Source organism: Eurypyga helias, unplaced genomic scaffold, assembly GCF_000690775.1.
Source record: "Eurypyga helias isolate BGI_N326 unplaced genomic scaffold, ASM69077v1 scaffold28813, whole genome shotgun sequence".
Classification (NCBI taxonomy): Eukaryota; Metazoa; Chordata; class Aves; order Eurypygiformes; family Eurypygidae; genus Eurypyga; species Eurypyga helias.
The window spans coordinates 4,328-25,770 of record NW_010239666.1 but is presented as its reverse complement, the minus strand read 5'-3'; the positions used below and the strand labels follow the sequence as shown (position 1 = coordinate 25,770).

The window sequence follows — 21,443 nt, the reverse complement described above, 5'->3', positions numbered from 1 at the left end:
AAGTCCTCCAGAAGAGCATACCCTAGCAGCATTCAGCAGTGTTAATGCTATCCTGATATCAATGTGCGGTATAATACCTGCAACTGTTTATAAATACATACATACAAACATTTTTCATCAGAAGTTAGTGATTCTGACTACATAGTATCCAGTATTTTGCACAGATATTCTCCTTGCCAGGCATTAAAAAAGCAACTCATGGGTTTTATGAGAATTTATGTCTTACAGCTTGGACTGTGTGCTGTCAGTGGCACAAACATAATTTACTTGATATTACACTTTCGAGGAACATCAGCTGAAACGCTGAACAGCGAGAAAAGTGCCCTCGTCCTGCCAGCCAGGTCTCGGGGGTGACAGGGAGTCGCAGGAGGTGATACTTACCACTCAGTCACCACTTACTTGACTTGACTGGAGTTCCTCAGGCTGTTCCTGCAGACCGCAGCTTGAGCAATACATCCCTTGTAAAAGGGATGGTTATCTTGGCGAAATATTGGCTATGTCTCTCAGCCTTCTGGCTGACCGTTCACACTGTTTAGGCAGGCTGAGTGCGTGTGCTCAGACAGGAAGGATGGTGAGCTCTAGCGCAGATGGTCATCGAAGGGTACGTCTACACAGCGGCCTGCAATGCACCACAGTCGTTCTCAGGCTGGCTCAGATACTGGCAAAAGTGTTCCGCTGAGCAGCTGAATTCAACACAAAGGCTGCAGTGCTTCTCAACAGGTTGGCTTTCATAAGCAAGGTTTTAAAAAGCTGTTTGAGGTAGATCTCCATTGTAATATGTCCTGAAGTGGAGACAAACCTGGAAATGTAGCCTCATTCCCTGCCTGCAGGGGATGGAATGACAGAAGCAGCTCCGTTAAGTTACACAACACTCCGTTGTCTTTAAAATATATATGTACTACACACCTTCTTCACTTCTGAAGGTGAATCAGTTTCAAGGCAGTAAGTATGCGATCGTGCACTCAGGGCTATCTTTCGCCTTGCGCTACTGCCAAAAAGGACATCGCCTGTCTTCATTGCCCAGCTGGTCCCAACCGGGAGCTGTCCTTTCCTTCGTACTGGTACAAATCCATGTGCAATGCCAGGGTAAGAGGGGCTAGGAGAATGATCCAGCTCATAACTTAAAGGTACTTTTAACACAGTGTTCCTCATCTGTGCAGAGTATTAGCAGCAACATTAGTGTGTGTGCTGAAACCAAGACCTCTTTTTTCATTGATAGTACCAGCTTAGAGCAGCTTAACATCTACTGTATGTCAAACAAAAAAAGTGGGATAGCGTCGGTTTATCAGAAAGCCATTGTTACCCTGCTCCATAATCCACTGTCCAGATAAAATGCATCCTTTTCCCCTCCCTTCCCTTCAGTGTAGATGTTCTTACACAAAATAGGATACCAGGTTGAAGAGAAGCAATTGCCCATTTGCATGAAATTCTGCTGTACTGAGGAATGCAGCAAACTGAGTATTTATCCTCTGGTGGGCTGTGGTAGTGTTTCAACATATGATGGGTAAACGTACAGTCAGAGGCCAAAGCTTATTTCAGACAACAAGAGATTTGTGATACTTGGCCTGTAATGTCTTAAAAAGAAAAACTTTCCTGTTCTGTGAGAAGAGATGTTAATGATCATGAATTTTATTTATCCAGCATACAGCGCTCTAAATTTGGAAGGATCCTAATTTTCCTAGAGCCCTTTGCAGGCTGATGAGAAAACTGGAAGATGACCAATCTAGTAGATTTACTACAGGATTATCAAACTTCTAACACGGGAGCATTACCAACCACAAGATTATTACAGCTTTGGTTTATACCCAGCAAATACAAATCTTATCTGCTCTTGCAGTGCAGTGCAATTCCCGTTGGGCATACCCGGCCTGAACTGCAGTAGCCAACCATTTAAAATGGAGGGGAAGCCCTTCCTCAGTCAGCAGTTCCAGAAGGGAGAGTCGGCAGAGACGGAATAAACAGTTGAAATTTAGCTAAAATATGAGATTGCTCTACAGTTTGGGAAGCTGCACCGGTTTTTGTTATTCCAGCACCTCCTGATAGACCTAGATTGGCAAAATCCCATACAGCAGCCAGAGTTGAGGCTCTAAGAAACTAAATCTCTAATTCATGAGAAAAGTTCCTTGAATTGTTTTCACTGACAAAAATGTGAAGAGGACCTCATACCATCTGATTTGTCAGATAGAAAGCCAAAATAGTTGCCAGTGTCCTCCTGTATAACACACGGATCTACGGTTCAGATTACAGCTCTGGAAAGGCGCTAGGCAACATAATTCGTTTCTGCAGTGTGTCATTAAAGGCTCATTTCAGACATTTTATGTTTCTTGTATTTATTTCTAGTTGCACGTGGAGTAGTCCTTAAAGGCTCTCTTAAGTGGGATGTGCTGGAAGCAGGCAGTGGAGCAGGGCAGGATGCAGAGGAGAGGTTCCCAACAAGACTTGCGCAGCTGGTGGGGGGCTGCGCGTGAAACAGAATTACCACCGAAGGAGGCAGGTGTGAAGGGAGAACCAGGGCAAAAGCTCATCCATAAATCCTTTGGAAAAGGGTTCTTCGAGGATTGATGCGAAGAAGAGCTGTTGCAACAGACGGATTGCAAAATGGTCAAAATCCCCAGCGTGGTACCACAAAGCGTTGCACCGACGGCTCGAGGAGGCACACGCAGCACCTGGAGTTATAACTTGCTGTTTATCAAACATAGCTGAGGCATGGAGATGTGAGGGTGTAGGCATAGCTAAGTGTCTTTTTACTTTTAAAGGGGTATTGTTTGTGATTAATCAGTGTTTTCTGCCTTATAGGCCTGCCTCGTCCCCTCAGCTTTCACATGATGATACTCATTCACGCATTGAACATTATGCTAGCAGGTATGAGACCAGCTGGACATTAGGCAGATCTTTCTCTAAACAATCATTTTTTTTAAAAAAAAAACCCCAAACCTCCCAAAGGCTAGCTCCTACCCGAGCGCTTCTCAAAGAAACATAGGGTTTGGGGCTTTGCTTTCCAGGCTCTGGGATGCGGAGCATGGCCTGTGGTTGCTGCTAACCAGCCTGTCAACTAACTTGCATGCCAGAGCACCTGTGTGGTCAGAAGTGGCCCTTAGGGCCTGTGGGGTCTTGGTTAAACTGTGCACGTGGATTAACCACTTCCTGGTAGAGCCTGTACCGATACGACAAGGGGTAATGGCTTTAAACTAATAAAGGACAGGTTCAGACTAGGTATAAGGAAGAAATTTTTTACAGTCAGGGTGGTGAAACACTGGAACAGGTTGCCCAGGGAGGTGGTAGATGTCCCATCCCTGGAAACACTCCAGGTCACAGTGAAGGGTGTTCTGAGCAACCTGATCTGGTTGAAGATGTCTCTGCCTGTTGCAGCAGGGGTTGGACTAGATGACCTTTAGAGGTCACTTTAACCCCAAAGTGATTCTATAAGTTTACATGGGGGTTTGTTTTTAATATGGACCCTGGTGTAATTGTATAAATCAGAAGAGCAGAAACCTCCAAACTCTATGTGACTCTCAGGTGCAGTGTTAATGTTACGTAATTCACCTTTTGGAATGCCACAAACCGGATTTTTCCTTGATTTGGAGGATTATAATAGTGGTATTTGGTGCTTTAGTTCACTTGTTAGCTTTCACACTGCTCTTAAGAATCAAAAAGTGGGTTAATTGCACAAATACAAAATGTTTTTTTCTACCAGGCAAGCAAATTTGCAAGGGATGAGAAAATACGAAAAATAGTTATTCCAACCTCCTCTTTCTCTCCCCCAAAATCACTTGATCAGGAGAGGTATTTCTGAATTATGCTGACTGTTTGGGGGGGGGCAAGTGGTGAAAACCAGTGAGAAATGACTGATGATTATAGTTCTGATGATGACATTGCTAGGTACAAAGCAATTTATGTAAGCCTCTGGCATCTTAAGGCCTGCCTTTGTGGAATTAATTAATCATGAGGAGTGGAATATAAGCTCAGAGAAAGGGTTGAAAACTTAGAAGTGAGTTTAGCCACATCATTGTAACAAATGAAAAATCCTTTGCAATAGCTTATTGCAAAACTTTTTGGTAATCAGCAGTGAGCGTAAGTTATTTTGAATTTCAAATTCACCAAAAACATCATGCTCTTTAATTCTTTCAGGAATGTTAGAGCAAATAAAGTTTCTGGAAAACATAATTGATTTTAATGAGTCTTGTTTATTTTTCCACAGGCTAGCAGAAATGGAGAACACCAATGGCTCTTACTTAAATGACAGTATTTCACCTAATGAGAGCATGTAAGTAGGCTGGTTTAATATTTTTGATACATGTTTTCTTGTGAAGGTGAATAACTTGTAATGAACTTCTGTAGTTCTGAATTGGCATGGCCACGTACCACCTCTGGTTCAGTTTAAAGATGAACTCATGTTCTTTCAATTTATATCATTGTCCAGGTTTATGGCTTACAGCTTAACACCAAATTTATGCAACAGATGACTGATACCTTCAAAATTAAAATTACTAATTTCTTAAATAAAATTACTTATTTATTCAGCAAATAGTTCTCATGTTACTTGGAAAAAATGCTCATCATGTGCATGTGGTATGTTTTAAGGACAAAGATGAAAAGATAACCCATCTGTCTGAACAGCAAGCTTAATTGTGTTTAAATTGCTGTAAGCAGCTAGAAAATGTTGTGGGCTAACTGTTGTTGCAAAAGTTAGTGAGGCTAAACAGAAATCTTTGGTCTACAAATACCTGAAATACATTTCAGGTGTAAGCCAGGAGGCACTCATCCTTACTGAGAAGTATTAGAAGTAGTAAACTTGAAAGCTGGACAGATCACTGACAAGTATTCATTGTACTATTTTCAATGTACAGTCATAAATAAATGTTTTAATTTTTTAAAAAGTACTTCAATCTCATGTCACACAGGCCTTTTTGTGATTTTCTGGCATGATAGTATATTCCTCTTCTCTAGTAATTTTCTTGATTTTGGTTTTTTTCATTCTCTGAATGAAAGGACATAGAACTAGAAAGCTAACTGTGAGTAATATTTCTGAAAAGAGGACAGGAACACATAAGTCATGGTTGTGCTTGAAAATTTAATCTTACTTAATTAACTGTGTAGAAGAAGCCACAGTACAGATTCTGAATATTATAATTCCAGTTAGAACGATAGATGGAGGCAAGGAAGGATGGAAATGAAGAGATAATGCATAACTATACCACAAAACATTTGTAGTGTCATTGCAGTTGTGTATACAAAACACATGCAGGCTGAAAATCACACAAAAAGAGTATGCCTTGCAAAGTGACATTATATTGCAATAGTTATGTCACCTTTTCACTGTTTATTCGTTTAAGATGTGTAAGGATATTTATAAAGGCAAAGCACTTGTTTGAGGGAAATCACAGTTGAAGTGTTTCGTGAAAAATATAAATTTAGGAACAGGCAAGCCTTTAAAATTTTACTCAGAAAAAGGAAATACAAATTTTTCACCTGTTGTGAAAAATTAAGATTTCCCCTTTTTGAACTAATGCTAATGTGCTCTGCATTGCTTTAGCACTCCTGCAGTCTGTAAAATGGCGTTATTAACATTTTCAGGAACAAAATGGGAACAAGGAGGATTCTAATTTTTGAACAGTAACAGCTATTCAAAATGCCTGTTAATTTCTCAATAACAAATGCAGCAGAAAAAAAAAAACTGGACTGAATTAATTTGTTATAAGTAACTACTGCCAGAAATGCAAGATTCCCAACAGCAGTGTCATTTTTTTTCTGTCCTTGACTTGTGGTGTCAAGAGAAACCTTCCATGGTTTCCCACAGTTTGCTACTGGTGTTAGCTGCATTGCTTAAGGCCTGGATACATCATCTTAACACCTGAAACATCCATGTAATTCTGGGAGGTGGTCAACAGGTCTTCAGAATTGGATTTGCTTTTCTCTTACAGTGATATTTCTGTTTCAAACCTGGACAGCTTCAAGGGCAATAGGAATAAAGGAAGAAATCATATAAATTAAATAGAATATGTTTGTATTCTGACAGTGTACATCACTTGTAATTAAAAAAAAGTTCAGTGAAAAATAGAATAATTTCATTAGATTAAGTCAATTGTTTTATTTCATCTCATTTGCAATTCTACAGAGAAAAACAGAAAAATAGAGGATGCCTTTATTACATAAGAAGAGTTTGTAGGTGTTAGAATAAATGCCTTGGCTTTGCTTGAATGACCCTTCCACAACACAGATCAGGCAGCAGCAGATGGCCTTTTTATCAAGCAATTTCCTAACTGAAGTTAGGCAAAAGAGGAAAGCTGAGGTGCAAAACTCGACTTCGGGTATCTGGGAAGTGGAGGGGAAGCGAGGTGGGCTCTGCAGAGAAGGAAAATTATCGGAAATTGTCTAAGTGAAACAGCTCAGCAGCTTTTGCTTTAAGGTACATGGCTCTGCTGTTGGTTACAGAGTGCAGCAAATCTCTTGGTAAGAAATGAGAGACTGGGAGTGACTCATCTCCTCTTGTTCACTGCAAAGTTAAAAACGAGGAAGGGAACAGCCTCTTTTATCCTCTTCTCTTTTCCAGCGATGATGAGCACTTGTTAATCCAGCACTACTGCCAAAGTCTGAACCAGGAGTCCCCCCTGAGCCAGCCCCGCAGCCCTGCCCAGATCCTGATTTCTCTGGAGAGCGAGGAAAGAGGAGAACTGGAGAGAATCCTCGCAGACCTGGAGGAGGAAAACCGGTGGGTTACGCTGTCAGCTGCTGCGGCCCTGGGGCAAACATAAGCTTTCTGTCTATAAATGATGGGGCTGACGACATACCGTCGTTAAGACGTTCCAACTTCCAGTGCGGTGATGAGTCAGCACTCCTTCTTTCACGAAACCTCCAAAATGGCGAGCTTCGGGGACATACCTGGGTCACCTCATACTCGTAGTGCCACCTGTGACAGGCTTTGCTGGCTGATATTTCCTTCTGTTCTATTGTTTCCCTTATTTCCATGATAGGAATGAGCTTCATGCCAGAGTTACTTTATCTTGCTGTTACGAGAGGGAAGGGTGGGCAGAGTTCTGTACCCCTTTCGGAAAAGGCAGACAGACGTTTTTGGAAAGACAGGCTTTTAGCAAAAGGGTTGGCTGCTGGGATACATGAGGTTTTGAAATGACCTCAATTCCTTTGAATTAAAGAATCTGTGAAATAATTGTGCTGTACAGTTAGATGGAATTCACTTTGATAGCATTTTTAGAGATAAAATGAGTTACAAAGTTGCATTTTCTGCAGAGTTCTTTTGTGGTGGTTAGAATTTGAGTCCTCTTCTCTTTCTGTTTGTTGTTACTTGTTGCCATTTCTTTAGCCTTTCACTATCAAATATAATTTACCACTTTTAATTTCAAGTTCAATTGAAGTTCTTTTTATTAATCACACAAAAAAACCCAACTGGACTCTTGCAGCATCACAACACTGCAGTCCTCTTTCTGTGGTACACTGGGGTCTTGGGCCATCAGCTTAAAACCTGATAGATCTTGACCTTGGCACATTTGTAATTGCAACCATGAACTAACAAAATTAGACTGTAAGATCGAAATCGTGTAGATCTACAAGGAAAAAAAAATTATTTGCCTTCTGATATCTTCAGCTTTTATGGTAAAGTCTACTGGCATTTTCATGCTCTTTTTTCTTGCCTTTTTGAGAGCTAGGTACTTTTGTTTATGTTCAGAGTTTAATGCGTTTAATGGCATTTGCCTTCGGCATGTCAAGGAAGTAATGCAAGAGCTGGCAGGGTCATAGATCTTCTCTCCATGCATAATCTTCTTTGGAAGGTACTAATCAATGGATGGTACTAATCAATTACAGTTCCACCACCCCACCATCTCCATGAGACTGTGGTTGGGACTTCTTGACAAAGCAGAGAGCCTGGACTTGCAGAGCAGCTCGAGTTGATTTTGGCATGGAGAAGCCTGGAATAAGCTTTTCTGTCACCTGGAATAGGAAGAAGATTTAGATCTGCCTTGTGCTTCCTTCTGGACGTGCATCAGCTACTCCTCTGCAGATTAAGTCTGTTTTTCTGTATAAGTAATATGCTTCAGTCAGGAAAAGAGCCTGTTCTCCATAAATACCAGGTTTTATTTTTCTGTAGACTTACGGAGACACATCTCCAGGGGCAGGGGCAACTAATTTAACTAATAGTTTGTTTTCACACGTGCTTTTTTTCATTTAAGGTGTAATTTGCTCTCAGAGTTACTTTTTAAATCATTGTTATTTTCTCATCCCCTTGTGTTTCCAGCTGCGCTGCACCCTCTCTGAGTTCAGACTACACAGTCTTCAGGCCAGGTTAAGCTAAAGATCAACTGCTAAAATCTCACTGCTCTCCATGAGGAATTAGGAGCGGAGAAAACACCTGGAGATTATGTTTCTGCCTGCATGAATTAGGCTGGCAGAATGTCTGACAGACATAGATAATAATAAACAGGAGAGTGAGAAATAAAGAGGAAGGGTCAACAATACGCTATTTTTTCAGAAGGATTTGGGAGAATGTGGAGGATCAATAGGCATAAAAGATGAGGGAAGTGTTTCAGACAGAAAGCTGTAGTAAACAAAGCTCTTGCTCTCTGAACAGCAGTGAGATTTTCTTTGAAAGAAACACCAGATTTCCTAGTATATAGTACATAAAGCCCAAGAACTTTGCAAAGTGGAGGAAAATCAGTATTTTGATATAAGCTATCATACTTTGCATACAGAACTTCTGTAGTTAAGAAATACTGTGTAACTAATACTGAACAGATAGCAAAATAGCATATTTTTCAGTGGAGTGGTGTTATTTTTTTGAACAGCACTAGGAAGGAGTAAAAATCCAAACACCTTTTCTGTCTGTATACAAAATAAGCTGCCCACCAGCAAGGAGGATGGTTTTTAAAGAAGCCTCATTTTAGATTAGAACTGTGGTACTCAAACACCAGTATAACCTGGAATTAGACAGCTAAATAGGCTAAAAAATTTCTTTTTGGGGTGTATGCCTTAGATTTCAGTATGAGCTTTATTTAATATAACAACTATTAATGAGGAATATAGCATGTTAAAATATCTCTGACAGGGATTACACCTTAAAAATACTGTTTTGAAGATTGTCAATCCTGTACTAAGCAAGAACTGTAGACTCTTAAGTTTGGTTATAGCCTGTTGTTTTCTCATTTGTACTGGAGGCACAGTTACGGACGGGAATGCCACCACGAACAGCCTCTCCTTTTGTGGATGCTTCAGGTCTCAAGGCAGCAGGGATGGAGAGGTCTATTTCTGTGGGACAGAATGGAGGTCACACTGCTGTGATTTTCATTGATTATGACAAAATCCTGACTTTTGTCTCTGCAAACCACTAAAAATAACTTGCACTTAAAATGTGAGGTGGATGCTGAAAAGTGAACAAGTTGTTCTTGTCCTGATAGCTTGTCACAGCCAGATAACTATGATTTTATGGAGGAAACATTGATTCCTGTTGAGAAAAATAAGCTGTTCAGACAGGGTGAGTCAGGAGCCATTCATTTTAACTTACATACCTTTTAGAAAAAAAGTCTTGTCCCTTTAGGTTTCTTTTTCTAGTCTTTCTCCCCCTTTGAGTTTGTGCAAACCTTTTTTTGGCTGTTGTCAAAGGTAATCAACAACTTGGGACCTAATTCCTTGTGTGAACCCTGTTCCAGAGGTGCAAACAACACATTCCTTCCTATGCTGATCCTAAAAATTCCCTCTGAGCAAACGTTCTTTTTTGCTTCAGCATGAAGACTCAGTGTATCTGTTGCATGAAATGAGCTGAACACGATGCAAATGACGTTGTGACCACCTGGTCCTCAGGCCAGCCTTCAAGCACTCGGATAGTTCCATTTTCATTGTACATCCCTCTGCTCCCGTGGCAGGAGCTTGTCTCCTTGCCAGCGCTGAGGTGGGTGTGATGCTTGTGCCTGGGCAGCTGGCCGTGTTAGATGAACAGTCGTCTTTTCCTGCCCGTGTTGACCGACCGTTGTGGCATGCACTTCTGGTGATTTTTGACAATGAAGATTTAGCTCTTTCTGCTCTAGCTTGGATGATTTTACAGTTAAGAGTCAACACATACAGTCACTTCTCAGCAACTCTTGGGAAAGCTTCACCAAGTACCAACAAGAAGCAATGCTATGATATTCCACACGCTTCACTGTCATTTCTCTTTTTCCTCTGTTCTTCACAGTCTCCTGCTTCCTAAAACAACGCCATTCTCTCTTTTTGCTTCGTGTTTTGACTGTTCTCCATCTCTTTTAGGCTGTTTATTGCATTCTGACCTCCATTTGGTTTTCTGATGCAGTTTCTGGTCTCCAAATATTTCCATCTTGACTTGTTACTTAAATGAAAAAGACTCTTTGAAATTGTAATTCTGAAGTTTTGCTTTTGGACAGTTTAAAAAGATCTGTTGCCTATTTTGAATTATTGTGAAACGTATTATCTGACTTATAAACTAACCTGTCTCTGACATAGTTCTAGCTGGGGTTGGGGTTTTTTTTTTCAGTTCCAAGAACCTCTTGTTAGATATTCATTATTTATCTGCTAGCATTTTGAGACCTTGGTGCTTTTGTGGCTTGCAAGTATGACTTACTTAAATTATTTATCTCTAAAATTTGACTGTTAAATAATTTATATTTGCTGAAATGTGAGCATTTTAGAGATTACTTTCAGTTGCTGAAAATGTTTCATCTGAGTATTAGGCCTTCAGACTCATGCTTAGTTTTACATCACATGGAATATTGCGATAAAAGCATTCCTTGTGTACTGAATAGACATAAAGTAATCTTGCCGTGGAAGGTGCTATGACTATATCACAATGTAAGGGAAAAAAAACCCCAATTATACAACTGTCCCAAAAAATTTTGAATTTTTCAACAGTTTTGAAAGTTCCTGAAGAGTAAATATGTTTCAGAAACAAAACAGATCTTTGGTGTCCATCTGAAGGGGTGCAGTACCTAGGTTGTACTGTAGAATAGGTTATACTGACTAGGATGTACTGTACAAGCATTGAATCGACAGCATACAGTTTTACAGTGACAGAGGCTCCGAACTTTTTGCAAAGAATTAAAATACTTTCCTGCTCTTTTAATGGCTGAAGAAAGTGAACACTTCGTAATATTTTAGTTATACCAAGATCACTGACAGAGTTCTGTAAAAGCAAGACTTCTCTTTGGTTCTCTTGTTTTCCTCCCAGCTCCTGGCTGTGCTGTAACGAGAACTTAGTAAATGAGATTCCCAGCAGGAGCTGTTCGCTTTTCCATTGCTTTCCTGACGTGGGCTGTGTGCCACTGGGGAAGCACTAACACCCCAAATCTCAAAGCTGCCCTGTTTCCATGTAGCTGTGGTGTTCTTTCAGATCTGAAGACTGATGAATGGCCTCCACAAATAAGTTTCTTCTGTATAGTTGCCAATAGCGAAAAGTGATGCATTTCTGAACATGCTGGGGCTCCTTTTGGTATTTGTTTTGGCACTGAAGAAGGAAACTAAATCTTCTGAGTGTGAAGCACTGTGAGTAAAACGCTGGCACTCTAGTGAGTGACATGGGTAGGGGGTTCGGTTACCAGCTTTGCCCATTCCTTCAGACCACTGATTTTCTGTCGGGAAATGAAAAATAACACAAATCCACCAATTCTCAATTGCCTCTGAGAAGATTACTCAGCAAATGGGGTCCAGTAGGATTTCCATCACCAGGCAATTAATGCTGCCGGTGATAGATGTGATTAATAACTGACGAGCTCTTTACTACCCAGCCCTTTACAGTTGCATAAATCAAGGTTACATTGCATGCTTCCTCTGTTATTTTTCTTCGTGAATTCTTCAAAGAAGTGCAAGCATAGCACATGGAATATATGCTTTTATTTCTCTTACTGAGGTAGAATGTATTTTCCCAGTGACCAGAAGGTGCAGCAGTGTGTGTTTGTGACAGCCAGGTATAAGAGTCACCCAGCCTGAGCTGTGGTGAAGGGAGGCTGGGTTTCCCGCTACTGCCCGTGCTTGCTCGGTCACACTCATTTAGAGAGGGTTATGCTTTTATCTCCCCTTTCTCTTTCTTACCATTTTATGCTGAAAATGTCAGAGTGTTCCTTTCCTCAGGACACAGAGGCTTTACTCTCAGGGCTGTGGGCAGTGCCATGGATGCCTGGCTTGCAGCAGCAATCCTTTTTCACCGCACAGCTTAAAAGTATTCCAGAGGTAGGAATAAAAGCAGATTCTTCTCTCCTCTAGGATATTCTTACAGCAGCTTTCAAATTCTTTTTTATTTTTGAGCTTTTTCCCCCTGGTATTAATACCAATCTTCATTCCTCTCTGTTAGATCCCAATTATTATGATGATGTTGATTGTCTGTACTCCTCATCGCTCTTACAGCTCTGAAAGCCATTGCTGTGATGGGTCTTAATTCTCTGGACTAAGGATGGTGTGGCTGGACTGAAAAGGGGTGGCTGGAAAGCTCAGAGACACAGGTGCTCTGGACAAACTCATGTGCGACCTTCAACGCGACATTCCTTGGTTCCAACAGTATTACTGTGTTTAATTTCAGAACTCAGAAATTCAGACCTGTCTCTGCATGGATAATATGCAATGTCCTTTTTTTTTTTTTTTCCCCCGTAGGCTTTCAGAAAGAGTTTTTAACTATTTTGTAACAGAAATGAAGGCATTTTTATCAGAGTTACTTCCTCGTCCTCACTTGTTTTTCAGTACCACAGTTACTGGAAGGACTTCTCTGTATTGGTAGTTGAGGTGATAACTGTAGATTTCTTTGTAGCAGGGTACCTAATTATGTTGTAAGTATGACCAAGTGCATTTATTTACTATCCCTTATTTTATCTTGTGCTTCACAGCACTTCAAACTTTGGAGTCTGCTGTTTGCAGAGTATTGCCTGTGTAATACATGTGGGAAATTCCTCACTGGGTAGTGATAGCTACAGTCTACAAGCTTTGTGAAAAACAAGCTTAATGATCAATCCTGTGTAAACAGTCTGCAATAAGACCATGTGGGATACTGTTGTCATTCTCATTCCTATTTCCTTTTATATTTTTAGTAATTATTCACCCATTCGTTTAGGTCAGAAGACAGTTAAATCATGTGGAAGGCAACACCCAGTATGGCCCACCTTTCTTTCTTCCAATGGACTTGAAACTCTGTATTTCCTAAAAACCAAAAAGCATTCTTTGAATAAAACTCTTAATTTGACAGAAAATAACTGATATTTATAACAGCCTCTTGATTTGCCATCCAAAGGATTTTCCAGTTTGCCAGTTATTTAGGGTTTTTTTCTTCAAGAACTTGTCAGCCACCTTCACGCAGAATCGAATTTTTAGCTAACCAGGAAAGGAGAAAAACCAGGAAAAACAGTATGTATAACAGCTGCTAGAACACTTCCTATAGCCTGTCCTGTCCTCTCTTTGTGTGGGATTTAGAGAAAGAAATCTTGACTTTCAGGACACCCTGAAGCTAAGAATGATCAACCCCTTATTTTAACCCTTTAAAATTTCTGCAGAGGAGAGATTGTGTAGGTCAGACGTCCCTGAGGGATCATGTTCAGGGGAGGGGGGCACTGTTCCAGGTTAGGACGTGTCTATCTTGCAGCTTCTGAGGGGCACAACTACATCTGAAGAACAGTCAGTAGCCTGTCTTTGTCCTTGGCATCGCTTTCTTATCCATGTGAAATGGTGCGTACTGTTTTAGTTCTTGTTCTGGTCACAGTAACATACCTTTAGAAGTGTTCCAGAGCTTAATAAAGTTTACTGGGAGGTTTCTGAGGTGCTATTAAGCCTCCAGACCAAACTGTCAGTGTGTATTGTGGTTTGCAGGAAGAACTGGCAAAAAGTGCCTGTTCTCACAACCTCAAATAAGAGCAAGTTGGAAAAAAATAAAATCTGGGTCATTGCTTGTGATGAGTAAGCAGTTACCAGAGCACTGAGCCATTTTCTCCCCCTCTGGGAAGCTGTAAAGGAACATCATAGCAACAAAATCCCAGTGCAGTTTATTAGGCCTCCCTTGCCTACAAAGTTTCTGTTACAAGTTCCTATTTTGGCATTTTTGGACTGTGTTATCCCTAACAAGGTTTTCAGTTTCCTACCTTCTGTGTTCTTCCTGCTTGATATATGATTTTTTTTTTTTTCATGTGGGCCACTATGGGCCATATTATTCTATGGATTGTTTTATTGGAGTAAAACTGGAATTTTACAGAATACAAGTACAGGCTTAGCAGTGTCCTAAAGTTAGAGTAGGCTGCAGCACTCTAGACAGGGCAGTCCAAGCGAGGATGGAAATTTTAGCCCCAAAAGTTAGTGCAGTGTAGTTTAACAGAGGAGCTCACCAATTGTCTTTTCCTCGTCTTTGGTTAGTGATTTTAGAGTGTAGTGACAGGTTGGCCAGGTGGCACACGCTTTGGTTGGGGTTTGTTAAGTGCTTTGATCACTCAAAGTCCTCTTTTAGCACTAATCACTCCTCGAGTGTATTCGTGCGTGGAAGCGAACAGGCAGTCCGACTTCTGCTGGGAAGGATGAAAGGCTGAGCCCAGGACAGACTGTACCCCAGCGCCGTGAACGTGTCTGGATCCCAGCCAGCCTTCTTCATCGTGTGCCCTGGAAGGGAATTAATCGTGAATCCTGGTGACGCAGAGAGCCTTTAGGCAACGCTTGCATCGCAGGTCTCTATAATACCAGCTCCGTGCAAACCTGTGAGGTGTGAGCCAGCACGGACATGCACTCAGCAGAGTGGAGGGGAGGTGAGCCCCTGCCCCTGATAGTGAGACACATGGGTTCGGTCACATGAGAGGAGGTGCCTTCTCCCTGCCCCCGTGCAGAGGGTAGCCTGCACTGCCTGTTCTGCTTTGTAAAGCTTTGCCTCCATGCTGCTTCTCAACAGAAACTTGCAAGCAGAATATGACCGCTTGAAGCAACAGCATGACCACAAAGGACTGTCTCCACTGCCGTCCCCGCCGGAGATGATGCCCGTTTCTCCCCAAAGCCCCCGGGATGCTGAGCTCATTGCAGAAGCCAAGCTGCTTCGCCAGCACAAGGGCCGCCTGGAAGCCAGGATGCAGATACTGGAGGATCATAACAAGCAGCTGGAGTCGCAGCTGCACAGGCTGAGGCAGCTGCTGGAGCAGGTGAGCCCTCAGGCCTTTCTTCTAGATCTCTCCAGAGTCATCATCCAAACAGGGAGGGTGTCACGCGTTACCCATAATGACAACAGACCAAGAAATCGTATCTGTAGAGACTAGTCAGAGAAAATATGAAATTCTTCTATGGGCTGCAAGTGAGAAGGTGAAATCGTGTTGGTGCTCTTACTAGTTTTCTTCCTTGTTTTATTCATAATTCAAATCCACTGGTTGCATGGATGTATTTACTTCAAAACAGACAGAAGATTGTGTTTATTCATGGAATAAATAAAAAACACAAACATAAAGATGTGTGCAACTGTACTGAGCTGTTAATAACAATCTCTTCTTCTTTTCTTCAATTTTCAGCCGCAGGCAGAAGCCAAGGTGAATGGTACAACACTGTCGTCTCCTTCTACCTCTTTGCAGAGGTCGGACAGCAGTCAGCCAATGCTTCTTCGTGTAGTTGGCAGCCAGACTTCAGAAACCATGGGTAAGACAACAAAGTTCATATTCTCATAAAAAATTGTTAATAGTCCCATTTTCCAGGAAAAAAAAAAGTCCTTAAAGACAGAAAATACTCTGCTTTCCTGTTCAGTTAAATGAGAATGAAGTAGACATTTTCAGTGGTCTTCGGTGCCATCTGGCTGTTTATGTCTTCATTATGGACTTATTGCTTAATGAAATATTACTAAAAAGCTAGAATTTCAGATATTAAGCATGACATGACTGATTTAAATGTACATAGTGTCAATTATGGCTAAGAGGTGAAATGTGTGATTAATCATCCCCATGTTAACTGATGTGTACTTATTTTTAGTATGTCGTGGCTCAGTCAGTAGGACTGAGCTGTCCTAGGCAGGGCTCATCTAGTGTCTTTTCTAAATATCACATTAGATGTGATAATGTACATCATATGAGTTGTGGAGTAAGGTTAAATAATAACATTTCGTAGCTAGAGGCTGGAATTATTATTTTGGTGCTTTTAGTAACTGCTCTGTAGCATTTTCCTAATTTCCTATCTGTTATATAATTAATAAGTATTTATTACTGAGTAGTACGGATTTTCTGGTACTAAAAAAGCAATCAACCATTGCAGCATCTTTAAGCAAATGTACCTAAATTACTTCAGCGAGGTAATATTTCATACACAGAAATACGTTTAGTGTGTATTAGAGGGAGGCTTTGGGGGATAGTGAGAGGCTTAAGTGAGAGCTTTTCTCTACACTGCAATTAGTAAAGGAGTCGATGACAGTGAGAAATTGAACGGGAGGGGACGTTTTGCTGTGCCTGGAGTGCCATCGTGGTGGGAGATACAGCTTGCTCAGGGGCTTTTCCCTCCATCCTCAGCACAGGCAGTAACATCAGCCTGTGCCCTTATGAAACAAGATGGGGTCTGTATGCCCTACAACTAAAAAAAGGTGAAATAAATTGTTTAGGAATGCTTACGTTAAATCCTGAGGGTGAGGGTACAATCACAGGTAACAGCAATTTCATTTACATCTTTCTTTAACTGTATTACCAGTGAGTAAACATTTTGCAACAGAGTAGACAAAATGTATTGGCGGCGTAATTTTTGTGGGTTTCTGAAGAGATGGCATGAATTTCATCACAGAAAGTATGTTAATTAAAATACACAAGAAAAGATAGGAAGACAGTGGTTCCCAGCCATTTGATTCAAAGCCTTGTGGTTTCATATTTCATTGTTTAGTAGGACAAAATACAATAATGTACTTCTTTTTATTTGGCTCGATATAAAATGATTCCCATTGAACTCGTGAGACTGAAATTAATTAGTTAACACACATATAATCATATAAACTGCTAAAAATTATTTAAAGCAAATGTTGAGATATTAACTGGGGTTTTTTGCTTGTTCAATTGAGCCAGTATGTGGAAGGCTAGTGAAATGTTGAATCATTATCAGTATGATCGTGTTGAGACTTAGCAAGGCAACACTGTTGGCAGCATGGAGCGGAGCTTATAAAAAGAATTACTAACCGAGCTAACAAACCGCAACTGATTTAGTTTGTCGAGTCTCCTTTCACATCAGAAGGCTTTGCTGGCTGGTCTGAGGGTTTTCTGAAGCACAACTTCAGATATTCCTGATGTCGTGAAAGGGAACCAGTGGGGTGTTGTAAAGAATGCTCCCATGCAGCAGGCATGTGCCCAATGATGAAGGACTCATAACTTTCCAGAAACTACTGAGGTTCTTTAGGCCTCTCAGGCAATGAGGTAATGTAGTGGTAGCTTTTATGTATTTTTCTTTTTGAAAGGAGACCTGTTTTTGTGGTGTTTTTGTTTTTTTTTTTTTTAAATTTGGTAGACCCACTGCACTTCTCTGTCTCTGCTTTCTCAAGGAGAGATGACTGTAAAAGGTTTTCCACCAGCAGCATTGCCCAGCCGTTTCCACAGCCCAGTCAGATCCTAATTTACAGATAGAAGAGCTTGTCCCTTGACAATCTGAAATACACCCGGGCAAGTGGAAAGGTTCTGCTTTTCTTCTCACTGAGGCCTAATGGGAAAGTCTGGGTCTTTGGCCTTTCTCCCCCAATAATGTGGTGGCAGAGGAGGTTCTCTGATGCAGGTGAGCCAGGGGGTTGTTGCTGAACTTAATTTGTCCAGGGACCACCAGACTATTTGAGACCCACCCAGCTCTCTGAGCCTTTTCCAGAAGCACGAATGGGGAATACTGTTTTGGGTCAAGAGAGATAACTGAGGTCTGAAGGTGTCTTTATTTTTGTCGGGTTGCCTGGCTGATGTCTTATGTTGTCACATACAAGGAAATGCTCAGAAAAAATCATCCAAATGAGAAAAAATAAAAATAACGCATTTTAAATAGAAAAGACAGCAGTATCTTGAGGATCAACACAGTTCGGTTTCTACCGGTGCTTACCAGGACATTTGGAAATCAGTGCCTGTCCTCAGTTCCTTTTGGCCAGGACAGTAGAGCTCTCTTTGCAGTCTTCAGGGCCGGGTGGTGTTTGCAGGCACACGGATAAGGTCCTTGGCCTGGGTAGAAGCAGCAAGATCTCGCTGTGAGCAAGATCTCGCTGTGTTTTCACCTTGACGTCCGGGCTGGAGGCTGGAAGGATGTTAGTTCTGCTACAGCACCTCAGCCGGTGCAGCACTTGGTGTGAAAGTAACTCATAGTGTGAGTTGATTTGTGTGAACTGAGCACCAGTTGAAAGCTGAGCAAACTGCAAGCAGTCTCAGCAGCTATTTTTTAGACCATTAATGGAATAAGGGAAGCTGATATGAAGACCATCACTTATATGAATTAAGTGATTTTTGCAGATATTTTAGGTCACTTACTGTACTGGAGTGGGAAAAATCACTCCTGGTCAGTAATAACTCCTGTGAAACTCGTGGCCGTAAGGTGAGGCCGACACTAAGCCTAATAATAGGGAGTATATGCAGTCCTGAAGTGTTCTGTTAGCATCTCTTTGAGTAGGCTTTCCACTAGCGTGAAGCACCTCAGTAACCATGTAAGTGCTAGTAGAAAATCAGGCAGTTTATTACTCAAGTTGAGTAGGACAAGACATGTTACAATAAAGCATCAAGTCATTTTCCAAATAAGGATATACCTCTCATGGTTGTTACAACAGGCAAAATTGCTTTAGTGTTTTAATAGGGGTAAAAGAAACCCAGTAAAAAAGGAGAATCTCACTGTGAATATATCCTGTAGGTGTATTCTTTTTTTCAGATGCTAGATTTGTATTAGAAGCTAGGGTCTGCAGTAAAATCAACATATGGATTTCAGTTATCTGAAACCGTGACCAAAAAAAACCACCAATAAAAATGAAATGTATTGCATTTCCCATTAAGCTGCTGCCCTATAATCAGGTTATAGAAATTATTCAGTGGGAGAAATGTATTTCGCTTTATTAAACTGCTGCTAAACCCTTTTACAGTACAATTGAATGTTCTTGGAGCGCCAATCTGATGCAATTAAACTGTCAGAAATATTAATACCGATGCAGATGAGAATCTGGGTTTCTGCTGATTTACACAGCTAGGCAAAGCAGTGCTAACATGAATCCAGCACCATTAGAAAGCTGCTCAATAGCAGCACTCACAACAGCAATTTCTTTTGCCATTTAATAGAATAAGAGAAGCTGAAACAACGAGTATCATTTACGGAACTAAATGTTTCTAGCAGGCATTTTACCCCACTTGTTTTACCAAAATAGATTATTCTTTAAATCTCTTTTTACGAATTAAAGTCAGTGTTAATTGTTTAAAATTCAGTGTTTAATTTCGCTTGGATCCTTAAAAAAAAAAAGAAGAGAAACATTTTGATGGTGTACTAAGCAGAAACTGTTTTAAGTGAACAGCCTTAGCTTCCTGAGGGACATAGGCAGGAGCAAGCTGTTAGCAGATGATTCCGCGGTGGCTCTCACGCAGTGGTGTGGATTTGCTTTCCAGGCGAGGATGAGCTGCTCAGCCCTCCCCAGGACACAAGCACAGGTTTGGAGGAAGTGATGGAGCAGCTGAACAACTCCTTCCCCAGCTCCAGAGGTGAGCGCTGCCGCCCGCGGCAGATGAGAGGGAGGAAGATAAAAGTGCTTTCTGTTCCTTGATGTTTTCAGGGGGTTGTGTTCTGGTTTCAGGTTTTTTGCTGCTCTTTGTTTTCCTTTTAACGACGGCTGTAGAGAAACCTGTCTTATTCAGAGCGGAGAAGCAGCCTGCTCCTCCTTTATCTTAAGCTTCCTCCACAGGTAGCCCTTGCTAGATACGTCGATGAAGCGTTGTCCGTCTGGAACACCTTTTTTTCATGTGCATCTTCTCCTCTTCCCTGTTGCTGTGTTCCTTTCCTCGCAGCTGCTCTCCTTTTCAGTCAGTCCCCTTACTGATTTATTTATAATACATATCTTAGCACGTTCCTCTTCTGTCCTTACCTTTCTCCAGGAAGAATCTGGTTTGAAAGAATATTAAATTTCTGAGTCGAGGTTCTTGACCTTGTAGCACTTGGGTTCAGAGTAGCGGAGGAAACACGGGCGGGCCGCTGCTTTCTCGAGCGCAGGCTGCACGTGTGCGTACAGCCACAGCATTGCCTTTCAGTGCTTCCGTTTTGCTCCTTCCCGTTGTTTGCTGAAGATAAGCATTTGCATTACTGGCATTTATTTGCTCAGCCTTTTTTTGTTTAAGAAAGTTCCTTTCTCAGCCCAGAGCAAATGCTCTGCTGCCAAGAGAAATGGCTTAGATTCCTAGCAGGAGATGAGAAGTTTGTGCAAAATGTGGTCATTTAAATACAAAGAAGGCATTCCCTTTTTTTTTTTCTCCATTCAGTAACTGTGTCAAAAGCGTAGTATGTGCTCACAAGCATCCCTAAAGAGGTCGCAGCTTACACGCTTTCCTGCCTGACTAGCAGCCCTAAAGGGCAAAAATACTCTCTAGCTGTATAAAGGGCTGCGAGGGAGGAGGAGGAAGAGTCCTTTATTGACACCTGTCATCTTCTGTCCTCCTCAGCCAAGCCATGAGAGGAGCTTCTGGTGCAGCAGCCAGGAGCAAGCACAGGCTTTTTGGGCAGAGTCAAGCTTCCCACAGGACTTTTTTTCTGGGCCTGTCCAAAGCGCTACTGAGCTGAGCCAGAATCTGCCTCTTCCTCTCTGGCTGCACAAAACATTAATTCAGCTGGGAGACAAAGTCGTGCACTTTTTGGAGAATTGAACCAAGTTTTGGCTAAAGAGATTAGGACTTCAGTTAGGTTTCTGCATTCTTGATGTATCATTTGATGCATTTGCAAATGCCAGGTTTGTATGATTGCTTTTGGTTGAGAAATAGGAACGGTCAGGACCTCTGTGATAAATAGTTTGTCCTGCAACCCATGCAAATGGATTTCCATTTCACTGGTCGATACAGAAAGCTACTGACATTGTCAATTCTGCTGAGGTCTCGTGCAAACTTCAGTTACTGGAGTTTTCTTCTGCTCCCATTTTAATGATTAACTGGTACTCAGGTGGTACCACATAAACAAAGCTAACGTCCACAGCCAATTTGCCGCACCCTCACACAGACCTGCGTTGTCAGATGAAGGATGCCATGGTCAGTCAGATTCCATGGGGGTAGGGGATTTACAAAACAGGAAGGGGAAAAGAGGAGAAGGGTTGATTCATCTCAACAGACCACTTCATCAGGGACTATTTTGCTGTTGAGATGTGCAGATCAGTATCTCAGATCACAGTGTAATTGCAAAAGAGTGAACGCAGTTTGGCAAAGCAGCCTGAGAAGAGGGTGCAGTGTAAGGATTCGGGCGTCATGGAAGCAGTATTTTATTTCTTTGCACTAGAGCGTGAATCAAATCTCAAGCTATTTGTAGGTATCTAGGAAACAGAACAATAAGCC

The 21,443-nt window shown here is 41.5% G+C and overlaps 1 protein-coding gene across 1 annotated transcript in view; it reads left to right on the top strand.

The window, feature by feature from the left end:
• Positions 1–19,616, top strand: part of LOC104505463 (dystrophin-like) — a gene marked incomplete at its 3' end in the record, with an annotated part of 62,331 nt that extends 42,715 nt beyond the window's left edge. The window contains exons 12-17 of the mRNA XM_010148237.1: positions 2,797–2,862; positions 4,199–4,264; positions 6,551–6,709; positions 14,861–15,104; positions 15,465–15,588; positions 19,524–19,616. Of these exons, the coding sequence (XP_010146539.1) occupies positions 2,797–2,862; positions 4,199–4,264; positions 6,551–6,709; positions 14,861–15,104; positions 15,465–15,588; positions 19,524–19,616 (752 nt within the window). The remainder of the gene's footprint in view (positions 1–2,796; positions 2,863–4,198; positions 4,265–6,550; positions 6,710–14,860; positions 15,105–15,464; positions 15,589–19,523) is intronic.
• Positions 19,617–21,443: the final 1,827 nt, after the last annotated feature.